Here is a 22,521-nt window from a genome sequence, read left to right as displayed (position 1 = left end):
CAGGAGCCTGAAATATTTTTTAAAAAATGATATCAAAAAATTTAACAATTTTTGAATACAAATGAATAACTGAAGTATCAGAGCAGAGAAAGGACTATCTCATCTCAGAAAGTGGGAATACTGAGATGGTACTTAGATTAATATTGCAGGCATTGGGTAAAACATAACTGATTCCATTTGTGAGCTTCATGACTTCATGTGTTTTTACTGTATTGTTAATATTTATGTTCCAGAAAACTGAGAAAAGTGAATTTCTAAATTTTTTCTATAATCATTGTATGCACGTCCTCACTGCTCCACTTTTGGCAAATACATCAGAAGATAAAAGTGACAAAGGTAAAATTATTTTTTGTTCTCCTCCACCATTCTTATTCAGGATCTATGCTTGCTGAAGTTTGTAACAGAACCATACATTATGAACTTTGAATTCCATTAAACATGTATCAAGACCATACTGTATATGACAAAGGGAAACCTGCAGTCCATCAGCCAGAAATGGTTTTAAGACCTTCACATCCAGCCTGTCAAGATTCTTCCCTCAGAGCTTGTTTTCTTCCATTTCAATTGTCCATATGAAGGAGAATAGAAGCAATTCTTTTTCTTTTCTTTTTTATATTAATTTTATTTAAAATTACAATTTACAACAATGAAAACAAATGCAAACTAAAAAGAATAAAAAAAATAGGTATAGAAAAGAAAAAAGAAAAAAGAAAAAATAAGAATATATCCCATCTTTTATCTATAAACAAATCCATAAAACCTCATCATTTCAGTCCTGATATCAGCAAAAATCCATTAAGGGTTACCAGATAACAACCAGATAACAACACACCTATTTTAACCTTGATCAAATAAACCAACTTTATATTCCTTTTACTTCTAACAATCTTGATCTTTAGTTCCTTCAAATAATGTCCTAGAACTTGATTTCTTTTCATTTTTTCTTTGTCCCTTCTCACAAAATTCACCAAAGCTTTAACAAGACTCTTTTGTAGGTCCAATCTAGGAAAATTATCCAGATCACTCTGTTTGTTTGTTATTTGTATATCCCTTTTAATTATTAAGATATCAGCCAGTTTCTTTTGTATATCCAGTGTAACATCTTTTTCCATGTCATTCTTGTAGCCTGTCATTTTTAAATCCACTTTCAAATCAATCTCAGTCATGTCAAGTAATACTTGTTCCTCTTCCGCAGCATCTTTTAAACACAGTCTATCTATAGAGGCAGACACTCTTAAAATTAACTTCTGGTCCATTGTTCAAAAATATCCTTCAGTATGTCCAGTGTTAAAATATTTTGCTTCATTCTGTATCAGTAACTTGAGTTTGAGTGTTCTCCTTTAATTGTAACCTTTAGTACCTTCTAATTCCCTCTAGTGCCCAATTTTTAAAGTCTTATTATATTTTTTTAAGAATTCAAAACAAAGGCATTTTCCCATGGGAAGGATTCTTCATAATTAATTCCAAAATGTTATTTCAAATTTATCTGGACCCTTAGTTCTTTTGTAACTTTCTAAAATCAACATTTTAATCATGCTTTTGCTGTTTATTCCAGAAAAAAAAATTAAGTCCTTAAACTTATATTTAAAACTTCTTTCACTAATGATTGAAGGAAACTCAGCCAGTGCTGTAAAACATGTCGATCCAAATGTTCCTTATAACTGAAAAGTAGTTAACAAGCAATTTCTGAAAGTGATTAGAAAAGGAAGTATGCAAACCCAGTGTCCTTTTAAAGGCCCCGACTGCAGTTTGAGCAAGATGGCTATTCCCTCATCTCCCAGAGTTCTGAACCCACCGGAGGCCACCATCTTGTGGTCTCCTCATGAGGAGCAACTGTCTGGAGCACTTGTGGGTGATCTCAAGTCCTTTCCTTGTCTGGAGAGGAATTACAAAGAACCAGTCTCCTTGCTGGCTCTTCATTCCGCTGTGGTCGTTGGCTCTGTTTTTTTGAGGAGGCCTTTTTCAATTCACCATTTCATTCCCAGAAGTCAGAAGCAATTCTTCTTCCAGTTGTGGAAATAATCACTTCTCTTTGCTGACATCCATCTGAGCCAAAGAAGAATTGCTGGAGAGAAGCAGGGTGAAGCTTTTCATTCTCAAAGCTCTGTCCCTGAAATCACTGAAGTACTGGATGGGTGAAGACAAACATTTGAGCCAATATCAGTTTTTCAATCCTGATCCATGGTTTCATGCCTCAGTTATATAAATATGAGTTATACTTGTTTAATGGAAGACTATGGCCTGGTTAGACTATGGCTTTCACTCCCAGATTGTTTTCCCTAAACAGGGTGGGCCATTCACAAGCGCTTTTCCTTGTGTACTCCTGAGTCCCTCAAAATTACATCTTAATTTGTAGACCAACCCAAATTATATGTTAGTTCAACTTCCCAAATTGATAATGGAAAAATAATTTTTTGAACAACTGAATTGATTCAAACATATCAACTTAATTTCAATCATCAAGTTGTTCAATTTGGAGATTCTATTAAATTGCCTTTGAACCTAATCATATCATACCATTTTTGTGTAGGAATTTTCCAGCTGTTGAAGTCTTGTCAAATTTTACACAAAAAGAATGGCCATATTTTGAACAGTGCCTAGTACTTGATTCTCTTTTTAACTAACTTGTTTTACCCTCATGGGCTCAGTTCAATTATGAACAAGTTGTGGAAGTATGGTCTTCCCTCTGCATCTCCTTCCAAGAACAGAAAGAAGAGAATTTTTCAGCTTTAAGACTGCCACAGTTTCTTTGTGGTTTGAGAACAAAACTGATCAACAGGGGTGGTTTGATGCTGGCTTATTCTCATTAAAAATAGCTTAAGTAAATTGCACACACAAGTTTAGTCATCAGACAGAATTGCGTTTAACTTAAAAGAGAAAGGAGAGGGGTTTACAGAAATCTGAACTTTTGAGTTGAATTGGGAAAGCCAAGTCCTGAATCTTGGACACAAGAGTCTCATAATTTATGTTTCTGCCTGCCCGGTATGTTCTGACAGAAAGGGTATGCTCCAGGTCTCTTCTATTTAAATGTTGTCATCTTATGGTACCGAGGAAGGGTGCCTTTTCTGTAGCAGCCCCTGCCATCTGGAACAGCATCCCCACAGAGATATGAACTGAACCCTCTCTCCTAGGTTCCAAAAAACATTTAAGACTGGCTTTGATCTCAGGCCTGGGGTTGATGTGTTAGTGGAGCCCCTCATTTGGTTTGATTTGTTATAGTTTGATTGTTTTAGTCCGGACTGCCTGTGAGGTTATATGTTTTTAACTGTTTTTATTGTTTCATATTTTATTTGTAAGCTGCCCAGAAGTCTATGGGAGTGGGCAGCTATGATAAATTTTAATAGCAACAACATGTATAAGGTTTTGTTTTTTGTTTAAAGAGCAAAGCAGAACAGAAATCAGTAATGTCTTTTTGGAGTTGTATTGCATAGCTGCTGATTATAGACTAGCCCCATGCTATTTTAAGGGTGGCTATAATGGAATTCCAGACAAAACTGGGTGGGCTCTAATGTTGTGATCTATATGGTGGTGAGTGAGCATCTTCCGGTATGTTTGTGAATCAAAAGTTTCCAGCCCTAATGGCAGCAAGATTATTATACACACAAAAATGGAAGAGTACTGAAATTCCCACAATGGTGAAAATGTCAGAACTTTTGAAATGGCAAAACTGACCTATTTGGCCAGGGAGAAAACAATAAGTGCTTTTCTAAAAGACTGGAAACCCTTTATGGACTTTTTTCTTAAAAGAAGAAAAAAATGAAATGATTTATGGATTTAATGATTGAAAAAGATGAGAATTAAATAAGGGGCTGAAGGGATTTCTGGAATAGTTAAGAGGGAGGGGAGATGATGGGTTTGTTAATATCTATTGAAGAGAAGGTCATCTACTAAACATCTACTTTAGTTTCTTCAGTTTTCTTTTTTTCTTTCTTTTGTTCGTTCTCCCTCCCTCCCTCCCTTCTTCCCTCCTCTTTTTTTTTATTAGATTTGTTTCTTACTTAAGAAAAAAATCTTTAATAAAAAATAAAAAAAAGTTTCCAGCCCTGAAATGGGATATATATTTCTTATCTGAAATACTTTCTCTGAACCACAGAAAACTAAGCAGAGAACTTACACTTTTCTTTTATTTTTTGAAAGATGCTGTAGTTGGAAACAAGAGTAATACCATTTGCCCAGGTAGGTGAAAATCTTTGTGTATAATATGTGTAGTCTTTAAAATACTTAATTGAAATGCAAGATTACATTCTAAGTTTTAGATTAATATCTTCTGCTTCCCCTGGTTTGGGAGGGAAAGAAGTAACTCACAGTCCAACTTTCATATTAGATATGTTTTGGGGTATCATCTAGGAGAAATTGCCAACAGTGCTCTACCTTTAAGCAAAAACACTGTTGGTATTTTAAATTTTAAGAATATATCTGCTTCATACCATTTTTGCTGTTATAGCTTCCCTAAAATACAGTAACAGAATTGTAGTTTGTAAAGGTGAAGTAAATGTTCTGTTACAGATCCATAAATAGATATTTCCTAAAAAAATTATCAGAATCTAATTGATACAGGGAATAACAATTATATATGCTTGACAACTTCTTAATTATGGTGGCAAGCTATTTAAAGTAATCCAAAGAGAAGGTAGCTATTTCTTAGAATCCCAGCTTGTGCATTAAGAACTTCCCTTAAGGTGACAACTTGTTTAGCTTTCTGTTTACATCACAAAAAAACCTGCCTGCATTAGGAAAAGTCATATTTCTGAACTAATATCTGTGTAATTCTTCACAGGGTTCTCTGAATTTGAGTTTTGTTTATTTTGCAGACAACTACCAGACAGCACAGCTGCTTGCTTTAATTTTGGAGCTACTTACTTTTTGTGTGGAGCACCACACTTATCACATTAAAAACTATATTATGAACAAGGACTTGCTAAGAAGAGTTTTAGTCTTGATGAATTCAAAACACACCTTTTTGGCGCTGTGTAAGTAGCAGCAGAGTTTTCTCTTAAAAGTGTATGCAGCACTCGTTCACATCTATCCTGAACAAATGAATAGAGAAATACAATTGGGACTTTTGCATGTATCATAATTGTCAGAAGAGTGGCAGAATGCGTCATTCAGTGCTCTTTGGGAATTTCTGTTGATAACGTTTTTTAAAAAATAGCCATTCATGGTCTGAGAGAAATTCAAATATGTTTCAGCAGAATCTGGTAAATCTCAGAAACTAAGGTGGAACAATGGCCCATTTAGAGTCTTGTCATCATCATGATCCATAGAAGCAGCAAAAATTATGCAAAATAAGAGAAATTGTTCAAATATAGACCTAATTTATAAACCAGAATTAAGTATATCTTACTGCATAATGGTAAGAGGAGTTTTTTTGCATATCATTTATTGTTCCTTTATTCAGCAATAAGTGTACAAAATTCCAAATAATCCACTAACCTGAATATGTTGTAAGACATCAGACCGCTTTTGTGAATACAGTGGTACCTCTACTTACGAACTTAATCCGTTCCGTGACTCTGATCACAAGTCGAGTTGCTCGCAAGTCAAGGTAAATTTTCCCATAAGGTTCAATGTAATTACCGTTAATCCGTTCTGGCGTCCGCGGACCACGCGTCAGGGGCGGAAAAGCGCCCGCGCGCAGCGGGGCAGCAAAACGCCTGCACGCTGCGCATCAGGCGGAAAAGCACCCACGCGCTGCGCATCGGTGCAGTGGGGCGGCAGAACGCCCGCGCGCCACACGGCGGGCAGAAAAACGCCCACGGACCACGTGTCAGGGGCGGAAAAATGGCCGCGGACCACGTGTCAGGACGGAAAAATGGCCACGGATCACATGTCAGGGTGGAAAAATGGCCGTACCTCGAGGTGGAGCTTGCACATCAAGGTAAATTTTTGGGGCCGGAGCTGGTCGTATCTCGAAAATTTCGTAAGTAGGGGCGTTCGTAAGTAGAGGTACCACTGTATTCTCGTTCCCAAGATAAATTCCTGTCCTCATGTGAACCAGCACTTAATTTCAAAACACAATGTTGGGAATTAACTGAATACTTCCAGATTGTACCTTGGTTCAGTAAAATGTCTGCAAGTGATTCAGGAAATCTTTTAGGTTCTCATTAGTCCTGTATAGATAAAACCTTACTCATAAAGACAGTCAGTAATTAGCTTCACATGCGAGTAAGTCTTCTTGTATCCAAATAATGTTGTAGTACTTTGTGAACTTGATAGAAGAGCATTAAAACTTTTGATCAGTTTTTTTCCTCTTATGGCTTGTCCAGGATAATTTCAGAGTGCTTTCTGCTCCATGTATATAAGAAATAATGCAACTGAAGTGAGCCCATAAATTGTATTTAGTCTTAATAAGTGTCATTATTTTATCAGTCACAGCTATGGTCTCTTAGCATATGCTGAGTGCCTTTTCTAATGTAAAAATGGAATCTGTCTCCTCCACATGGAGAATTAAAAAGAATAGCACAAACCTAAATCCCTGTGTGTCTTTTTATGAAAATTAAACATTGACACCCGCCCCCCTTAATGTTTCCTGCATAATTAGAGGACATACCAATTCTCCACTCAAGAAATCAGTCCTAATTTTCCCAGTTATCAACTGCAGTTTTAAAATACATTCATACAGCCTTACAGGCACACAACCATCTAATACTCTATCTTGACCCACGGCTTATTTTGTGCAATAGAGAGCACAAACCAGCAGGAATTTGTTTAAAAGAAAATTAGTAAATAGGATCTTTATTTTCAAACCCAGTTTTTCTGCCAACCTTTTTTCTCTGCAGCTGCAACTCAAAACTTTCCCACTAGATGGGCAATGAGGCAGTGAGAAAAAGCAACAGAGGAGGAGGAGATAGCCTCAAATGTCAAGATGGATTTTTTAAAAAAATCTAGATATTGGATTTTATTATTTATTTATTTGCAGTGTTTCTATACTGCTGGCTCCACAAAGATTCCCAGGGGTTTACAAGAAAGCTGTAGATTAAGCATGTCCTCAGCACAAAACTTAGCATTCCATAATCAACTTTCTTACCCTTCATTAATTAAACGGTTCTGCTTGTATTTTTTAAATACTTCTACATTTCAGAAGTAGTGTAACTGCTCTTGGTTAGATCACTGGGGTAATTGTATTTGTATACTCCTTTTTATATATGAGCATTCTTGTACAACCTTTTTGCTGCTCTGCTTTATGTTTATGTTTATTAACATTATAGGTGCTCTTCGTTTCATGAGGAGGATAATTGGCCTAAAAGATGAATTTTATAACCGTTATATTACCAAAGGAAACCTATTTGAACCAGTCATAAATGCTCTTCTGGATAATGGAACTAGGTATAATCTCTTGAATTCAGCAGTCATTGAACTTTTTGAATTCATCAGAGTGGTAAGTTGTGTGTGTATTTTTCAGCTTTACTTTTCAAACATAATTTTTTTAGGCATAGAAATACCTAAAGACTTTAAGTGTAAAAACCAAAATAGAAAATGATCCAGCAATATCAAAGGGCCTCTTCTCTATAAGGCTATTATTGCAAGATGGACACAAGATGAAAGGACCTTAGTCTTGGTCCATTCCTTATATTGCTGACCCTTTATCTGTTTCAGCCAGTAGTCACAGCTGTATCCATATTGCTATTAATTAGCTGATTGGGTTCATATCCAATGAACCAGGAGCAATTATTTTTTAACAATTCTAGGACTGCACCTACTTCAAAAAAGAATCAGAAGGTGCTTCAGGACTATCACAGCACCCCTCTGCTTTTCATTAAAACAGCTTCTATGCCATTCACTAACTTTAAGTCACTCTTATGATTTATTATTTGTATGTCCCCTTTAGTTATTAAAACATCAGCCAGTTTCATTTGTAAATCCACCATGGCATCTTTTCCCATGTCACTCTTATAGTCTGTCATTTTTAAATCCGTTTTCAAATCCACATCATCTTCTTCCATATCACTCTTGTAGTCTGGCATTTTTTAAAATCCGTTTTCAAATCCACATTCAAATTAGCCTCAGTTTCTAATTTATCCTGTAAAGTCTGTTCCTCTTCTGTAATCACTCTTATATCCATTTCTATAGTGGCAGATAGTTTTGAAAGTAATTTCTGAGTACATTGTTCCTGGACAGCTTTAATTTCTTCTGTAGTCAAGTAATATTGCTCTCTTCTCCTTTAATTTTAATATTTTATTTAATCTCTGGTTCCCTCTAGTCAACCTTCAAAGTCCCTTCTTATCATATGTTTATTCTTCAGTCAGCCAAACTTTCCCATGGGAGGATTTCTTACAGTTAATTTCAAAATCTTCATATATACTTTTATAAAATTTTAATCAACCCACAGGAAATATTCTTACAAGTCCATCTGGCCCCTTAACTTTCCAAAATCAACATTCTAGACGCTCTTTTGCTGTTTCCCAAAAAAAAGGACAGGAAGGCCTGGTGCAATATGGTTCATGGGGTCACGAAGAGTTGGACACGACTTAATGACTGAACAAAAAAATTAAATTTTTTCTATTTAATTTTTAAACTTACTTATCCTTTCATTCAGGATAGAAGGAAGCTCTCCTGGTATGATGAAACTCTTAACATCCAAAAGGTGGATAATAAGTAATTTCCTAAAGTAGTTAAGAGAGGAAGTGGGTGAACCTAGTGTCCGTTGAAGGCACCAAACCACAGCTTAGGCAAGATGGTTTTCCCCGGCTCCTAGAGTTCTCAAACCCAGCACAGCTTGCTATTTTACGATCTCTTCATGGGTGAGCCTCTGTTTGGAGCAAATTTGTGGGTGATCCTAATCCTCTCCTTGATCTGGAGAGAAGTTCTGAAGAGCCGATCCATTCACTGGCTCTTTCCACCACAGCTGTCAGCTTCGCTTGCGCGAAGCCATCTTCAATCCGCCATTGCTTCCCCAGAAGTGCCATTCATTAACTTTAAAAAGTAGATTCCTTAAAGCAGTAGCATCTGCTTTAAGCCTGAAAAAAAGATGTGTGTAATTTAATGAATAGCAAAGAGGTATTGGGCTCATCTACTTGTGAGTTCAGAATCATTTTCAAAGTATTCCCATTAAGAATAAATGAAAACTCTCTTAGTTGTAATTTTCAGTAAAAACATCCTATATACTTGATCCAAATTAGAATGAATGAATGAATGAATGAATGAATGAATGAATGAATGAATGAATGAACAAAACTAAAAGTAGGTAGTGCTGGAAACTGGAGAGGTTTCATGCCAGGTGAGCTTTTGCGGGTGGGGGGACAGATAGTTAAATTAAAACTAGAGTATAAAATGCTATTCTATAATAAGTGCCCAAGTTAACTGTAGAAACTCTCCCAAATGAGTATTGTTGCTTAAAATGGCCTTAATTCCAACGGTAAGATGACTAATTTTATTCTAGCACTGATTATCAATAGTTGCTAAAGGAATGTAATAGAGATAGAGCTCTAACATTGAACAAAATAGTTGCCCAGAGAATCATATAGTTTAAGCCAGCGTTTTCACTCAGTTTCAGTAATATCTGAATAGAATAGAATCATAAAGTTGGAATGGGCTCAGGGCAAGAATCCAAATTAAAGGATCTCAGACAGATGGCTTTTAGCCTCCTTTTGAACATATCCAATGAAGAGATGTCTATGACCTCTCTAGATAATTGATTCCACTGTTGAATTGCTTATACAGATAGGAAGTTGTTTCTAACATTCAACTGGAATCTGTCTTCCTATAACTTAAATCCATTGCGCTCTGGAATGAGAAAGAAGAGATCTTGACCTTCTATGTGACATCCTTTCTGTCTTGTAAAAGAGTGCTATCATAATCCCATTCAGTTGCTTTTACCTCAAGGCTAAACATATGCTTCTCCTTCAATCTCTTATCACAGTATTTCATTTCCAGCCCATTTCTGCACCTCTTAAGGTTTTGCCCACAGAACTGGATATAGTACATGAGGTTGGATCTGACCAAAGCAGAATAAAGTGGAATGATTGCTTCTTGTGATTTGGAAATTATACATGCACTGATCTAGCTTAAAATTGCATTTATCTTATATGAAGCTGCATCATACTGCTGGCTCATATTCAGCTGGCAGTCAGTTACAATTCCAAGTATCTATGTAGCCAGTTATCCTTTATCTTTTCTTGTGGTTTGGTTCCCTAAGTGAAAAATAGTGCATTGTTTCTGGTACTTTTTCCATTACTTTCAACCCATTGCTGTAACATATCAAGATTATTTTAAATCAAGACTCATTAAGTCTAGAGCATTTTCACTATCTGTTAAGAAAGTTACCAATCAAAAGAATTGGTAAGGACACTCTGCAATAACTTGCTCTAGATAAATCCATAGTGACTTCTATAATCAATACATTGCTTTTAAAATGCTTACAGATCAATCTTTTTGTAATCTGCTCTAAAATCTTCCCAAATACTGCTACCAGACTGACTGATCTTAGGTTGTTGATCCTTCTGTTTTCCCTTTCTGAAGATGGGAACATTTATTTTCCTCCACTAATCTAGCAATTAATTAGTTTTTCAGGATCTTGTAAGATAATATATAAGGATTCAGACAGACCAATAGCCAGTTCCATCAATATTATAAGAGACAATTAATCTGATCCTGTATATTTAAAACTCATTCAAAGTGAAGGGGTATTTATTCCCTGGCCATGTTTCTATTAATCTCAGTCCTTCCCTTTCATCTTGCTTTTTGCAGTGCCCTGGTGGAATACATACTCTTTTGGTTCAGAATATTGAACCAAAATAGGAATTGAATAACTCTGCTTTTTGTTGCTATTGTTGTTACTTGTTGGCATTTTGCCATCATTATTGAACAACTGGTATACTGATCAATTTTTTTTTAAATCCTTTTATTCTGAACATATCTAATAAAGCCTTTTTATTATTCTTGGCATTGTGTGCTAATTTTGTTTTTCTAACACCAGCTATGCTGTTCTGGATACTGTCTATGCTCTTCCTGTGTCACCTGGTCCTCTTTTCATTTTCTCTATGGGTCCTTTTTTGTTTTTACATCTTCACTACATTTTTTTGTGTAGTCACATTGACTTTTTCTGCTTCATTCCATTTTTTCCTCCTTAAAATTATTTGGGATTGTGCTTTTAGTATCTGCTTCTTTATGAACTCTTAACTCATCATGAACTTCTTTTCCCATTAGCTGCTTCTACCATGGCAACCTAGTTATAATTGCTCAGAGTTTATCAAAATGTGTTGTATTAAGCTTAAGACATGTATTTAACTACAGGTAGTCCTCAATTTACGACCACAACAGGGACCGGAAAATTCATCGTTAAGCGGTGCTGTCATTAAGTGGGGCACCACATGTCCACATCCAATTTTACAACTTTTTTGTGGGTCTTTAAGTGAATCACCATGGTTGTTAAGTGAATCACATGGCCATTAAGCAAATCACATGGCTGTTAAGTGAATCATGTGGTTCCCCATTGATTTTGCTTGTCGGAAGTTGGCTCGGAAGGTTGTAAATGGCGATCACATGACCCCGGAACGCTGCAGCTGTCATAAATACATGCCTGTTGCCAAGCACCTGAATTTTGATCAAATGACTGCAGTGATGCGGTGATAGTCATAAGTGCGAGGACCAGTCATAAGTCATTTTTTTCAATGCCATTGTAACCGAAGTAATGGTTGCTAAATGAATGGTCATAAGTCAAGGAGTACCTGTATACTCAATTTTAGTTCCCTTAAAATTCCAGAACATCAGCATTACATGGTTCATGTTCCCCCAGTGTTCCAGGTAATTCCACTTCCTTAACTATGTCTTCTCAATTGATTATCCTAAACTTAACGATAGCTCTTGTGTCACCTCTGCCCTCTAAAGGAGAAAACTGTCAGCAAGAGAATTCAGGAATTACCTAGAAGGGTACCATTCTTGACAGGGTTTGTCACCCAATAGATATAAGGATAGTTAAAGTCTCTCATCACTGTGCCTCTTTGAGGGGTTTGCAGTTTGGTTTTGGAATTCATTCATTCATTCATTCATTCATACATTCATACATTCATACATTCATACATTCAATTTGTACGGCCGCCCATCTCGGCAAGAGACTCTGGGTAGTGAACAAAATGAAAATAAAGTAAAAACAATTGTAACAATGCAAAAATTACAATCCATAGCAGCCGAGAAAATAAGCCGAGAAATATCATATCCCATAATCACTAACACAACCAAGGAATGGGTCCCTGCACACACTCAGGGCCCTACACTCAGAGCCAGGTCTTTAGGGCTTTACAAAAGGCCAGCAGGGTCGGGACCATTCTAATCTCTGGAAGGAGAATGTTCCATAGGGTGGGTACTACAGCAGAAAAGACATGTCTTCCTTAGCCGATGGGACCTGAAGCATGCCCATCCTGCCCCATGTGAGCAGCACTCCCACTTTTTACAGTGCCCATGTCTTTATCTGAAATCCTTACTTCAGGATTTTCTTTCCTATCACCATAAGTATTCAATTTAAGGCATTCTCAATCAAGCTGTCTTGCTATGGCCAAACACATTTTTACCAGTCCTTCTGAGGTGCAGCCAGTGTTGTATCAGTAGCTCACTGTCTAGATAATTTTGATGGTCGTCCCAGAAACCAAGTCTGTCTTGTTGATCCCATCATGAATCATTGATTTACAGTATTTTTCTTTTCCTTTCTGGTCCTTTTCCATGGACTAGAAGGGAAGAAGAGAATGCTGCCTGAGCCCCCAAGGTCTTGAGTTTCCTTCTGCAACTTTTCAAAGTCTCTAGTAATAAATATGAAGCTATTCTTTGCATTATAATTTGTCTCCACAAGCAGGAAGGTATGATTGTCAGTGGATATGAACATGTTGGAATTAGTTTATCAGAGATCAAGAGTTCTTTGCTCTTGGCAGAGAGCATGGCTCACAAGCAGCATGTGTTTGTTTCAATTCCTCATAGTAATGAGTCACTAACTATCATGACCCTTTATCTTCTTACAGGATAATGTAGCATCCTCTTTACCTTCTCCTTTGATCTTAATTTAGAGGAAAACTTTCTTGGGACTTCCCTGAAACGCCATAAGCAAACTCCTATACCTTCTCCATCTGTGCTTACTCAGTGAGCTAAACTGCTCCTATTCAAAACTGCTCCTATTTCTTCCCTGCTATATATCTTATCTTTTTTTCCTGTGATTCAGATACAGCCTTTCCTAGAAACATTTTCTTGTTTAATAGAAAATGCACTTATAGTTAATTTAATTTAGCAATTTAGTTATATTTTGTAGGTTAATGAAGATTAAAGTGCTGGTAATTATTTTGTCCCCACAAATATCAGCAGTGTTCTCCATGTGCTCCAAATCTTTTTTCATATAATTATACAATCTGCACAAAGTAGGAAAGAAAGCAGTTAATCAAATTTATTCTATATGCAAATAGAGCTTTAGGTAAAGTTTAATTCATTCATTGTATTTATATGCTGCTTTTCCCCCCAAAGAGATAAATAAAACTGGCTATAAAAGTTGATCTGAATTTAATTCCCACTTTTTAAATAAAAATGTATGTGGCTATTAAATAAAAACTATTAGATATTAGATTTGACTTAAATATGTTTGTTTGCTTATCTACAAAGAGAAAGAAAGTGACAGTCTTACAGAAAGTTAAAAGTATATAGTTTCTTCATCCCAGAGTCTCCCCATAGTCTGTAGTATCCTCAAGAAAGCCAATCCCACACTGAGGCTAGGAACAAAAACCTTGCAGGGCCATTTATACCTCAAGATGAGTTACAATTTTTTCTGCCTTTAAGGGAGAGATAGTGGGGACTCCCATAGTGGTGCCAGCTTTCATGAGGACAAAGGCATCTTTAGGTTCTCTTATCTCTTTTATCTTTAGGTTCTCTTATCTCTTTTATCTTTCTTATTTTTGGATAGTAATCTACTTGCTTTGCTTCCATCTTCTGTGTAGCACATCAAATTCTGTGTAGCAGAAGAAAATTATCCTAGAAGACATGCTCTTGATTCTTCCCTTCCATCATAGAAATATTTGTACAATGATCTCAGGATTCTTATCTACAAGGTTTTCTGTATATCCAAATTACCTGTTGTCTCAGCTCATTAATGTAGAGAAGAGAGGTGAATCACTTAGAATTCCTTGTAGTCTTTAGAATATTTTCTTTAGGAGAGAGGTTGAAAAAAATTCATCAAGTCTTTTGCTGTCATAAATTAATGTAACTTCAATGAGAGCCTCATATTGATGTTTCTTATCTTTTTTAGCTGAGTAGCACTAAACTTTTATTTTGTATTAATGCAGGAAGATATCAAATCACTTACTGCCCATATCGTTGAAAACTTTTATAAAGCACTTGAATCTATTGAATATGTTCAAACATTCAAAGGCTTGAAGACAAAATATGAGCAAGAGAAAGACAGACAGAGCCAGAAACTGAACAGGTACACACCTTAAAACTAAAATCTGAAACCCAATACTAGATAGCCTATCTTGCAGGTTTCCTGAACCATTATTGTTTGTTCTATTAATATTGTGATATGTCCCTTTCTTATAGGTAATATATCATATTTAGTAATACATTTTTATTACCTTAGGAATTTCCATATATAATCCATTTCTGTCTCTAGTCTTTATTCTAGAGATGTTCCAAGCTCAGGGTTTTGTTCTTAGTTAATTTGAAAAATATATTTCAAAATTTCTAAACAACCCAAAAAATCAAATTTATGCTATCAGGAAGAATGTTGTGGTTTGTTCTTGGTTGGGTTCTATTCTATGACTTTCTATGGTGACCTGAGAAATGAATAGCTAAATTACTGAATGGTCCCCATGTATTAATTTTCCCCAGTCATATTAAAGAACTGCATTTTGACAACAACTTTGGGAAAGCTTCTAGGGGCTGTAACCAAGCTTTTGCAAATAGCCTTGGTGTGTCTGCATCCCTGATTCAAGTTAAGATACTCTGGGAGATGGGGTGATGAATCCAGTGACAAATCTGGGAGAAGTTCTTATAGTAGGATTTGTCATGGAAAAGGGAATAGAGATTAACTGGACCACCAAGCACACCAGTGCAAACCTATTAGTAATTATTTTTGTTCCTTGCAGCATTAGGATATCCTCAAAGAGGATATTTGCTTACCATGCTATCTTGGTGGTCCAGCAACCTTTTTGTGCATTTGATTTTTCTCTTATTGTATTAAGAACTTAACTTTCTGTATTACCATAGCATCTGTGATAAGCCATCATTATTTTCATTTTACAGAACTTTGAACTTGTATCTCTAGGATCTAGTGCAGTACTTTAGATATTAAAGCATATTTTCTGAGAATCGTATTTTTGCCAATATTTTGACAGCATAATTTTGCTTATTATTCTCATAAACTATGTACTATCTATAAATCAAAATAAAACACAGGCTCTGTCCTCTTAGAAAGAGAATGAATAGAAAAGATAGCAGTAAGAGAATTTAACAGATCTTGAAATCTTCCCATAATAAAGATAAAATATATCAGGGCTTGATATATTAAATCCAGATTATGTTTAGTATAGAAATTGCTTGTTATGCTTTCACCTGGCCTTTAAGCTCAGAAGGAAACTCATGAAACTCCATGTATCGCCCTCAGCTGCTTAAAAAGAAGCCTAGAGTAACAACAGTGTTAATAAACATATAAAGTCTCAGAATTATTTTCTAGTAACTTTTCCATATTATAGCAACCAAATGTAGTTTGGCTTTATCAGTTTTAACTGCGGTCCCATTATCAAATTGTAAAGGTTTTTGTTTTTTTTGTATATTTTACAGTGTCCCCTCTATACTGCGTAGCAATAGGTTTCGTAGAGATGCCAGAACTTTGGAGGAAGATGAAGAAATGTGGTTCAATGAAGATGAGGAGGAAGAAGGTGAAGCTATTGTACCACCTGTAGAGAAATCCAAGTCTGAGGATGATTTTCCAGAAAGTTATGAGAAGTTTATGGAAACAAAAAAAGGTATTTTTCTATTTTGCAGCACATGATAGTCTGTGTGAGCCTACTAAATGGAGCTGAGAGCCAGTTTGGTGTAGTGGTTAAGGCACCAGGCTACAAAACAGGAGACTGTGAGTTCTACTCCCACCTTAGGCACAAAGCCAGCTGGGTGACCTTGGGCAAGTCATTCTCTCTCAGCCTAGGAAGAAGGCAGCAGCAAACCACTTCTGAAAATCTTGGCAAGAAAATTGCAGGAACTAGTCAACATTGATTTGAAGGCACAGAAATCAAACAAACAAACCAATGGAGCTAACAAGTCTTTACAGACATGGCCCCTGTAGATGACATGGAGACAACCTATTCTATTAGATCTTACTGAGTGGGCAAATATTACTGGGAGGAGGAGGTCTTGAGGATATCCAGGCTTGAGAGTATGGTTCATGAAAGGCTTTAAAGGTGACATTCAACAATTTGAATCGAAGCCAAAGGTAACTAACCAGTGTAGCTCTCAAAGTAGAGGTGTTATATGGGAACCTTGGGATGCACCTGTAGGTATTCAAGCTGCTGCATTCTGGACCAACTGTAGTTTCCAAATGATCTTCAAAGGCAGCCCCATGTGGAATGCATTGCAGTAGTTCATCAAGAAATAACAAGGACATGAGTGACAGTAATGCCTCCTGTTCAAGGAAAGATCATAGTTAGTACAAAGGATGCCCATGTATCTTGGACCCGAAATTGTGACCAAGTTCTGTTTGGGGGAGTGCAATCCATTCAGAACTAAAGATGGTATCTCTGGAAACAGCAAGCCTTTGAATCCAGAGCCGCACAAATTTCATAATTTAAATTAAGTTAAATTTCTGAGATTGAGTATAATCCTGTTCTGAACAGCATCCAAGCACCCAGATAGCACTTTGACACCTTAACATGTTTGGCCCGGGATCAAGATGATCCTATCCAGTGTCTTCATGTAGCTGTTAAAGCATCAAGGAAAGTACCGAGTCCTATAGCACCTTACAACTGAGAAGTTTAGGGCTCAATCTCTTTTCCCCCCACACCTTCATCAACTAAAACTATCCCTTCAGGAAGGAAGAAAAACATGATAAAATGGAGCTCCCTTCCCAGCCCTCAGACTTTTCTCAGAAGGATGCCATCCCTCTCTGTTGCTAATTATCAAGTTTGCCAGATATCCAAATCAAAAGAAGACTATATTATCTTTTGACTTATCTTCCTTAAGGCAAAAATTAGATAGTGAAAGTATTCTCCTAAGATAGCCAGTCAACTGGCTAAAGAAAAAATACCTTAAGTCTATATATATGGCCAACTGTACATCTGAGTTTGTGGCTAGTGCTTTAGTCATCACTGACATATTTGTGCTCAGATAAGAAGTCAGGTCCTAAATTGACACTCTTGCTTTTAATAATAAAGGTTATTTAATGCCAAAATAGATAATATTTGGGGCAGAATCCAGAAAATGAAGATCGAATGTAAAATGGGAATAGATGTGGCCCAGCAACCCTGCTGTTTTTCATCTTCAAAGCAGGGACTCCGCTAATCATGAAATGCTTTTTTTGGGCATCCAATCTACACCAGATATCTAGAATATTAAAATAAGTCCTTTTAAGAATCATATACAGTATTTCTCCCTTTCAACTCTGCTTTCAGGTTTCATCAAACCCATTTCTTTCTCATTTTTCAAACTATTTGGATCATGTTTTATGGATAAGTGAATCCCTACCACTGAATTCATTTTCCATCTTCTTAATTGACAGTTATTCAAAAAAATCTATCCCTTGTTCTGGAGGAGGAGGTTTTGTTGCTTTTTGTTTAGTAACGTTTACCCAGTCCACAGATGGGGAGAAATTGGAAAGCTTTTCTTGATATTTCACTATTTCAAATAAAGATTGATGAGAGGATAAGCAATATCTGATCTTAGACATCATAAATACTTTTTTGCTTCTCTAGCAGATTCCTAATCATTATTTTGACTGACATTCTGCATCTTCTCAAGCAAAGATTATTTGTTTCCATCAGTGGACTTCACTGAGGTCTATTCTCATTTACTGATACGACCATTATACAGAGAGTACTTCATTTGATGAAATATCAGTAATTTCAGTCCAGAGTACTTTTTTTCATCTTTATCACTGCTTTTCATTTTACCAGATGCTTGATGGCAGTTTAGCAGCACATCTGCTGTTTATCTTAGCTATTGAGTAATGGTCAATTTTCTTCCATTACATTTTTATCACCTTTATCCATCTTGGGCAATTCTTTCTCTGAATTAACAAAAAAATCCTAGCTTAATACATTCCAAGGGCTTCAGAAATGTTGAAGTTGTTGGACTCCAGATTAGGTTCTGTCCTCTTGATAGAACACAGCTGTTCATAGCAGTAGTTTGTAATACAGTCTCAAAGATACTCATTTCAATTATTTCAGCCTGAGGCTAAAGCTGTTTAGATTGCTTTCTTCTCTTTTGCTAAATTAAAAATGTGCTTTCTGTAGCTTTAGTTCTTCTTTTGTCAGATTTAAGGTATTTGTTTTATTTACTTATATATATATATATTAAACCATTGCTATACTACTTCCCATTAAAGGAAATCTTGAAGCAATTTACAGTTGCAGCACATGTATTCACCTTCTTCTCATCTTGCCCAGGTTCATTCGTTGGTCATTTCTCCAGGTACTTCCACTGACTATCACCAGTAGTTACCACGAATATCTTCCATTACTGATACTTCCACATCTATACCACAGAGTTCAGTTAGCTAAAGCTATTTGCTGTCACAAAGACTCTGAGACTTCTAAACCTATGCTCATCACTACACATTTGAAATTAGACCACCTTATGAAAAAAATGTTACATCAGAGAGAAACGAAGTCCACAACATGTTTGAGTTTCTGTGACACTTTGGGATGGATGCATCTCATTCTCAAGCCAGTCTTCTTAGTTGCACACAAATCTGCTCTCACAAATAGATACTGGATCTAAGGATTGCTTTCCATTCCTATGGTTACTTTGTTTTTTGCCACTTCCCATAACTAACACTGATACAACAGGGCAGAAGTGGGTAGCAGTTCCTTGGGAAAGGCCTTTATAGTGGAAGGGCCTGCTTCTTTTTTATGTTCCTTTCTGTTGCATTAATTATGAATGGATTGGTGGAACTGCATTCTGGCAAAGCTGCATGTATGTTAGTGGCCTCATGCAATTTTCTGTTCCATGTCTAGCAAGACTTTCTTAGAAGTATTTTCTATTATTTACCTTGTGAGAATCTTTGGATTAATCTACCAAATTTATTCTTATGAAGGGACAAGTATCTTGGCCAGATACTACATTCCTTCCCATAATCAATGCATCTCAGTCAAGATTTGGTTGTGAGTCTTTTCCAGGTCATTTTGTCACTTGGAAATCTCATATCTTGGATGTTTGAGGATCCATTGCATTTTACTTGACTGGGAAGGTTCTTTTTCATATGATCCAAAGACTTCCTAATTTGGTATCTTAATTACTGTGAAACTCTGCTATGAAAGTGATTTGTCTACAATCACCAACATGTATGCATACATGTATGTACGTACTTGTTCATTCATACAACACAACCTTTGTTCCCTTTGCAAAATCATTGCAGTGGAAACTAATAGGCATACCTCTTGGGTGTTCACAGTTGGATGTGGCATTCAGTGACAACAAATATGAAAGCAGTTGTTTTTCTAGTGGTAATGTATGGCTGTGGAACCTGGATACTGAAAAAGAATAAGAGGGAAAGGATAGGACATCATCAAGTTATAGAAGTGGTTACTAAGAATACAGTGGACTTTAAGAAGAATCAGTCAATCAGTCCTGGACCAAATAAAGGCTGACTGCTTCCTTGATTGGTGATCAGCAGTGAGAAACTCACACACTTTGGATAGATGATGTAAATAGATGATTGACCAGAAAAAAATGACTATGCTTAGCAAGGGTGAGGGAAGTAGAGAAATGGGGAGACAGTAGTCAAGGTAGATGGATGAGACTGCAGAGATTGCCGCAGTGTCCTTGGGAGAATTATGAGTTACTATTAAAACAGGCCAAGATAACATTTGTCCATACAATCAATCCAGGACTTGATTGTGACTAACTTTAGGTGGCTAGAGGAAACCACCAATAGAGAATGCTTGATCTTATCATATCAAGTATAATGTTCCTGTTTTATCAGAAAACTTCTAAGCATGTAGCTAAAATGAAATGCTCCCATTAATATGCTATTTCTTTAAGAAAACAATGAATAGATTGAATTAATGGATTTCATTTATCTCAGTGACTACTCTAAATATTTTTTTCTTTTAGCAAAAGAAAGTGAAGACAAAGAAAATCTCCCGAAAAGGACTTCAACAGGTGGCTTCAAATTTACATTTTCCCACTCTGCCAGTGCAACTAATGGAGCAAATAGTACAAACAGTAAATCTGTTGCAGCTCAGACACCACCAGCAAGTTCAAATGGTTCTTCTTCCAAGAATGCCAGTTTGACTGCAGCAGTCACAGCCACAAAGGTGAGTTAAACATGTGATACATAGCTTTGCAGTTTAAAACTGTGTTAGTGATATGATAGGAAAATTCCTTCAAACATATTTACCATGTAAGAATCCAGAGCGGTCCTTTGCTCAGAGTGAGTGAAATGAAGCTGTGTATCTTTCTCAGTAGTATTCTCTTACCATATAATATTGATTTACAGCCTGTACAGTTTGCAGCAAAGTCAAAATTTGGTTTGACATTTTGTTGTGCTCTGAATTTATGAGCTCATGAGTTGTCATTTGGAATGATTCTCTTAATATGTTAAAGATGTGGCTGTTCCTCCAGGCATTTGGGTGGGATGGTTAGGTGAGCTCTGCTGATTAATGTTACCTTTTTTTAATTGGGTTTGTGTTTGTGACCTCAGGCATTATGGTTGGATTGTTAAATTGTTTTTAATCCTTGTACACTGCCAGTATCACTTTTGTAAGATGGGCAGCCTTATAAATTGTTTAAATAAATATATAATGTTTTTATTATTAGTCATTTATAAAGTCTGGCCAGATCAGGCAAGCTGAAACACTTAAGATATAATACATGTCAATATTATCTGTGTCACTTAAAGGAAATGCATTATTGGGGGGGCTAACATACTTAATAGAAGTCAAAGATGTGCTATACTGAAGCCATGAAATGGCTACTTTGCTATATTGATATTCATAAGCAGGATTGTCTCTAGTGTTGCATTTTGTACATGCAGAAGAGCAGCTAAGTGTTCATAGGTGCAAGTTACATTTACGTTGTTTTAAATTGTCCCAATTTGAATATAGACCACCTTATTCATGGTAACCAGCATTGCACATGAAGATACCTTAAAGATAAGAGCCCTGCTGAGTGAGGATAAGTTCATCTACACTGTATTAGTTAGCCACAATGACTAACCAATATTTCAAAGCCTCTCCTCAGTATTTTCCCCCAGTATTTTCTATCATGACAATGTTATTTAGTTATCATAGCTACTAATCTCTGAACTCTTCTTGGAAAAACTCTTCTAAAATCAATTCAGTGAGTTATAATTGGCATATATTGTGGAAAACAAAATTTATAAAATGGAAAAATGTCATTGCTATTTGTAAGGTCTTTCTCCATTGGTTCATATGTGACTCTTTATATCCAACAGGGAAGTTTAGTTGGCCTTGTGGATTATCCAGATGATGAAGAGGAAGATGAAGAAGAAGAAACATCCCCAAGAAAAAGACCTCGTCTTGGCTCTTAAAAATGTTGAAACAAACTCTGATTGAGGGTGCTTAAATGCTGTGACTGAACTAAATAGTCTGACTCGGAAAGCGTTCTCCCTGGAAAATACACGAGAATACAAGGAGTAGCAAAAGAAAATCTACTAGAAAGGTTATGTTCTGAGAACATCAGGCTTCCAAAGAACCTAATCTCTTTCTAGTCAAGGAGTCTGCCATTCAGACTGTTAAAATATTAAAACGAAACAGTGGATTAGTAATCAGCACCTGGAATGACAGCTTGCCAGAAAAAAAATGTCATCTTGGGTTCTGTGAGGGGATGGGGATGGGAGAAGTAACATTTTGATATTGCAGAGTTTCCCCAGTTTGTATCAAGCTAGAAGAAACTTGTAAGGCTTCAGTTGCAAACCTAGTAATATAACTTTGTAATGGTGCTGTCCATTGTGTTTTTTTAGCAATTGCCTCTTTTAAATAATGAATTCTCTTTCCATTAAAAAAAATCAGAAATTGGGGACCACTATTTGCACAGTCAGCCAAATTATAGAGGGTTGCACCCTGCTACGTAGTGCATGTTGAGTGGCAAACTATTTTTTTCCCAACTCCATTATTTTGGAAGGAAAAAAAAGAACCTGGGTTCTAAATGTAAGCTGACAAGAAGATATCCAGGAAAACCAATATATAGATGATCAGCTTTCCAGGAAATAAAACCCTCTAGAAACCATCAATAAACCTTGGTACTTGAAATGACAATTGAATTGCAATTACTAGTAGCATTTTACAGAAATAAAGTTGAATGGAATTGCTCCCTGCTAATTTCCAAAAAGGTTTTCCTTGAGCTTTCCGCATTTCACATTAGCAAAAGCAGGAGATGCTG

The 22,521-nt window shown here is 36.3% G+C and overlaps 1 protein-coding gene across 2 annotated transcripts in view; it reads left to right on the top strand.

Annotated features, from left to right (window-relative positions):
- PPP4R3B (protein phosphatase 4 regulatory subunit 3B) overlaps positions 1-22,188 on the top strand; it is a 46,821-nt gene extending 24,633 nt beyond the window's left edge. For both annotated transcript variants that reach the window (XM_088149519.1, XM_088149526.1), the window contains exons 9-16: positions 234-336; positions 4,138-4,176; positions 4,812-4,970; positions 7,209-7,378; positions 14,253-14,392; positions 15,748-15,932; positions 20,233-20,435; positions 21,575-22,188. In XM_088149519.1, the coding sequence (XP_088005645.1) occupies positions 234-336; positions 4,138-4,176; positions 4,812-4,970; positions 7,209-7,378; positions 14,253-14,392; positions 15,748-15,932; positions 20,233-20,435; positions 21,575-21,670 (1,095 nt within the window). In that variant the 3' untranslated portion in view covers positions 21,671-22,188. The remainder of the gene's footprint in view (positions 1-233; positions 337-4,137; positions 4,177-4,811; positions 4,971-7,208; positions 7,379-14,252; positions 14,393-15,747; positions 15,933-20,232; positions 20,436-21,574) is intronic.
- The last annotated feature ends 333 nt before the right edge of the window (positions 22,189-22,521 follow it).

Source organism: Python bivittatus, unplaced genomic scaffold (assembly GCF_059951505.1).
Source record: "Python bivittatus isolate LINGU-HERP-01145 unplaced genomic scaffold, Pbiv_v1 ctg000020_np1212, whole genome shotgun sequence".
Classification (NCBI taxonomy): Eukaryota; Metazoa; Chordata; class Lepidosauria; order Squamata; family Pythonidae; genus Python; species Python bivittatus.
This window is presented reverse-complemented; position numbering and strand designations above follow the sequence as displayed.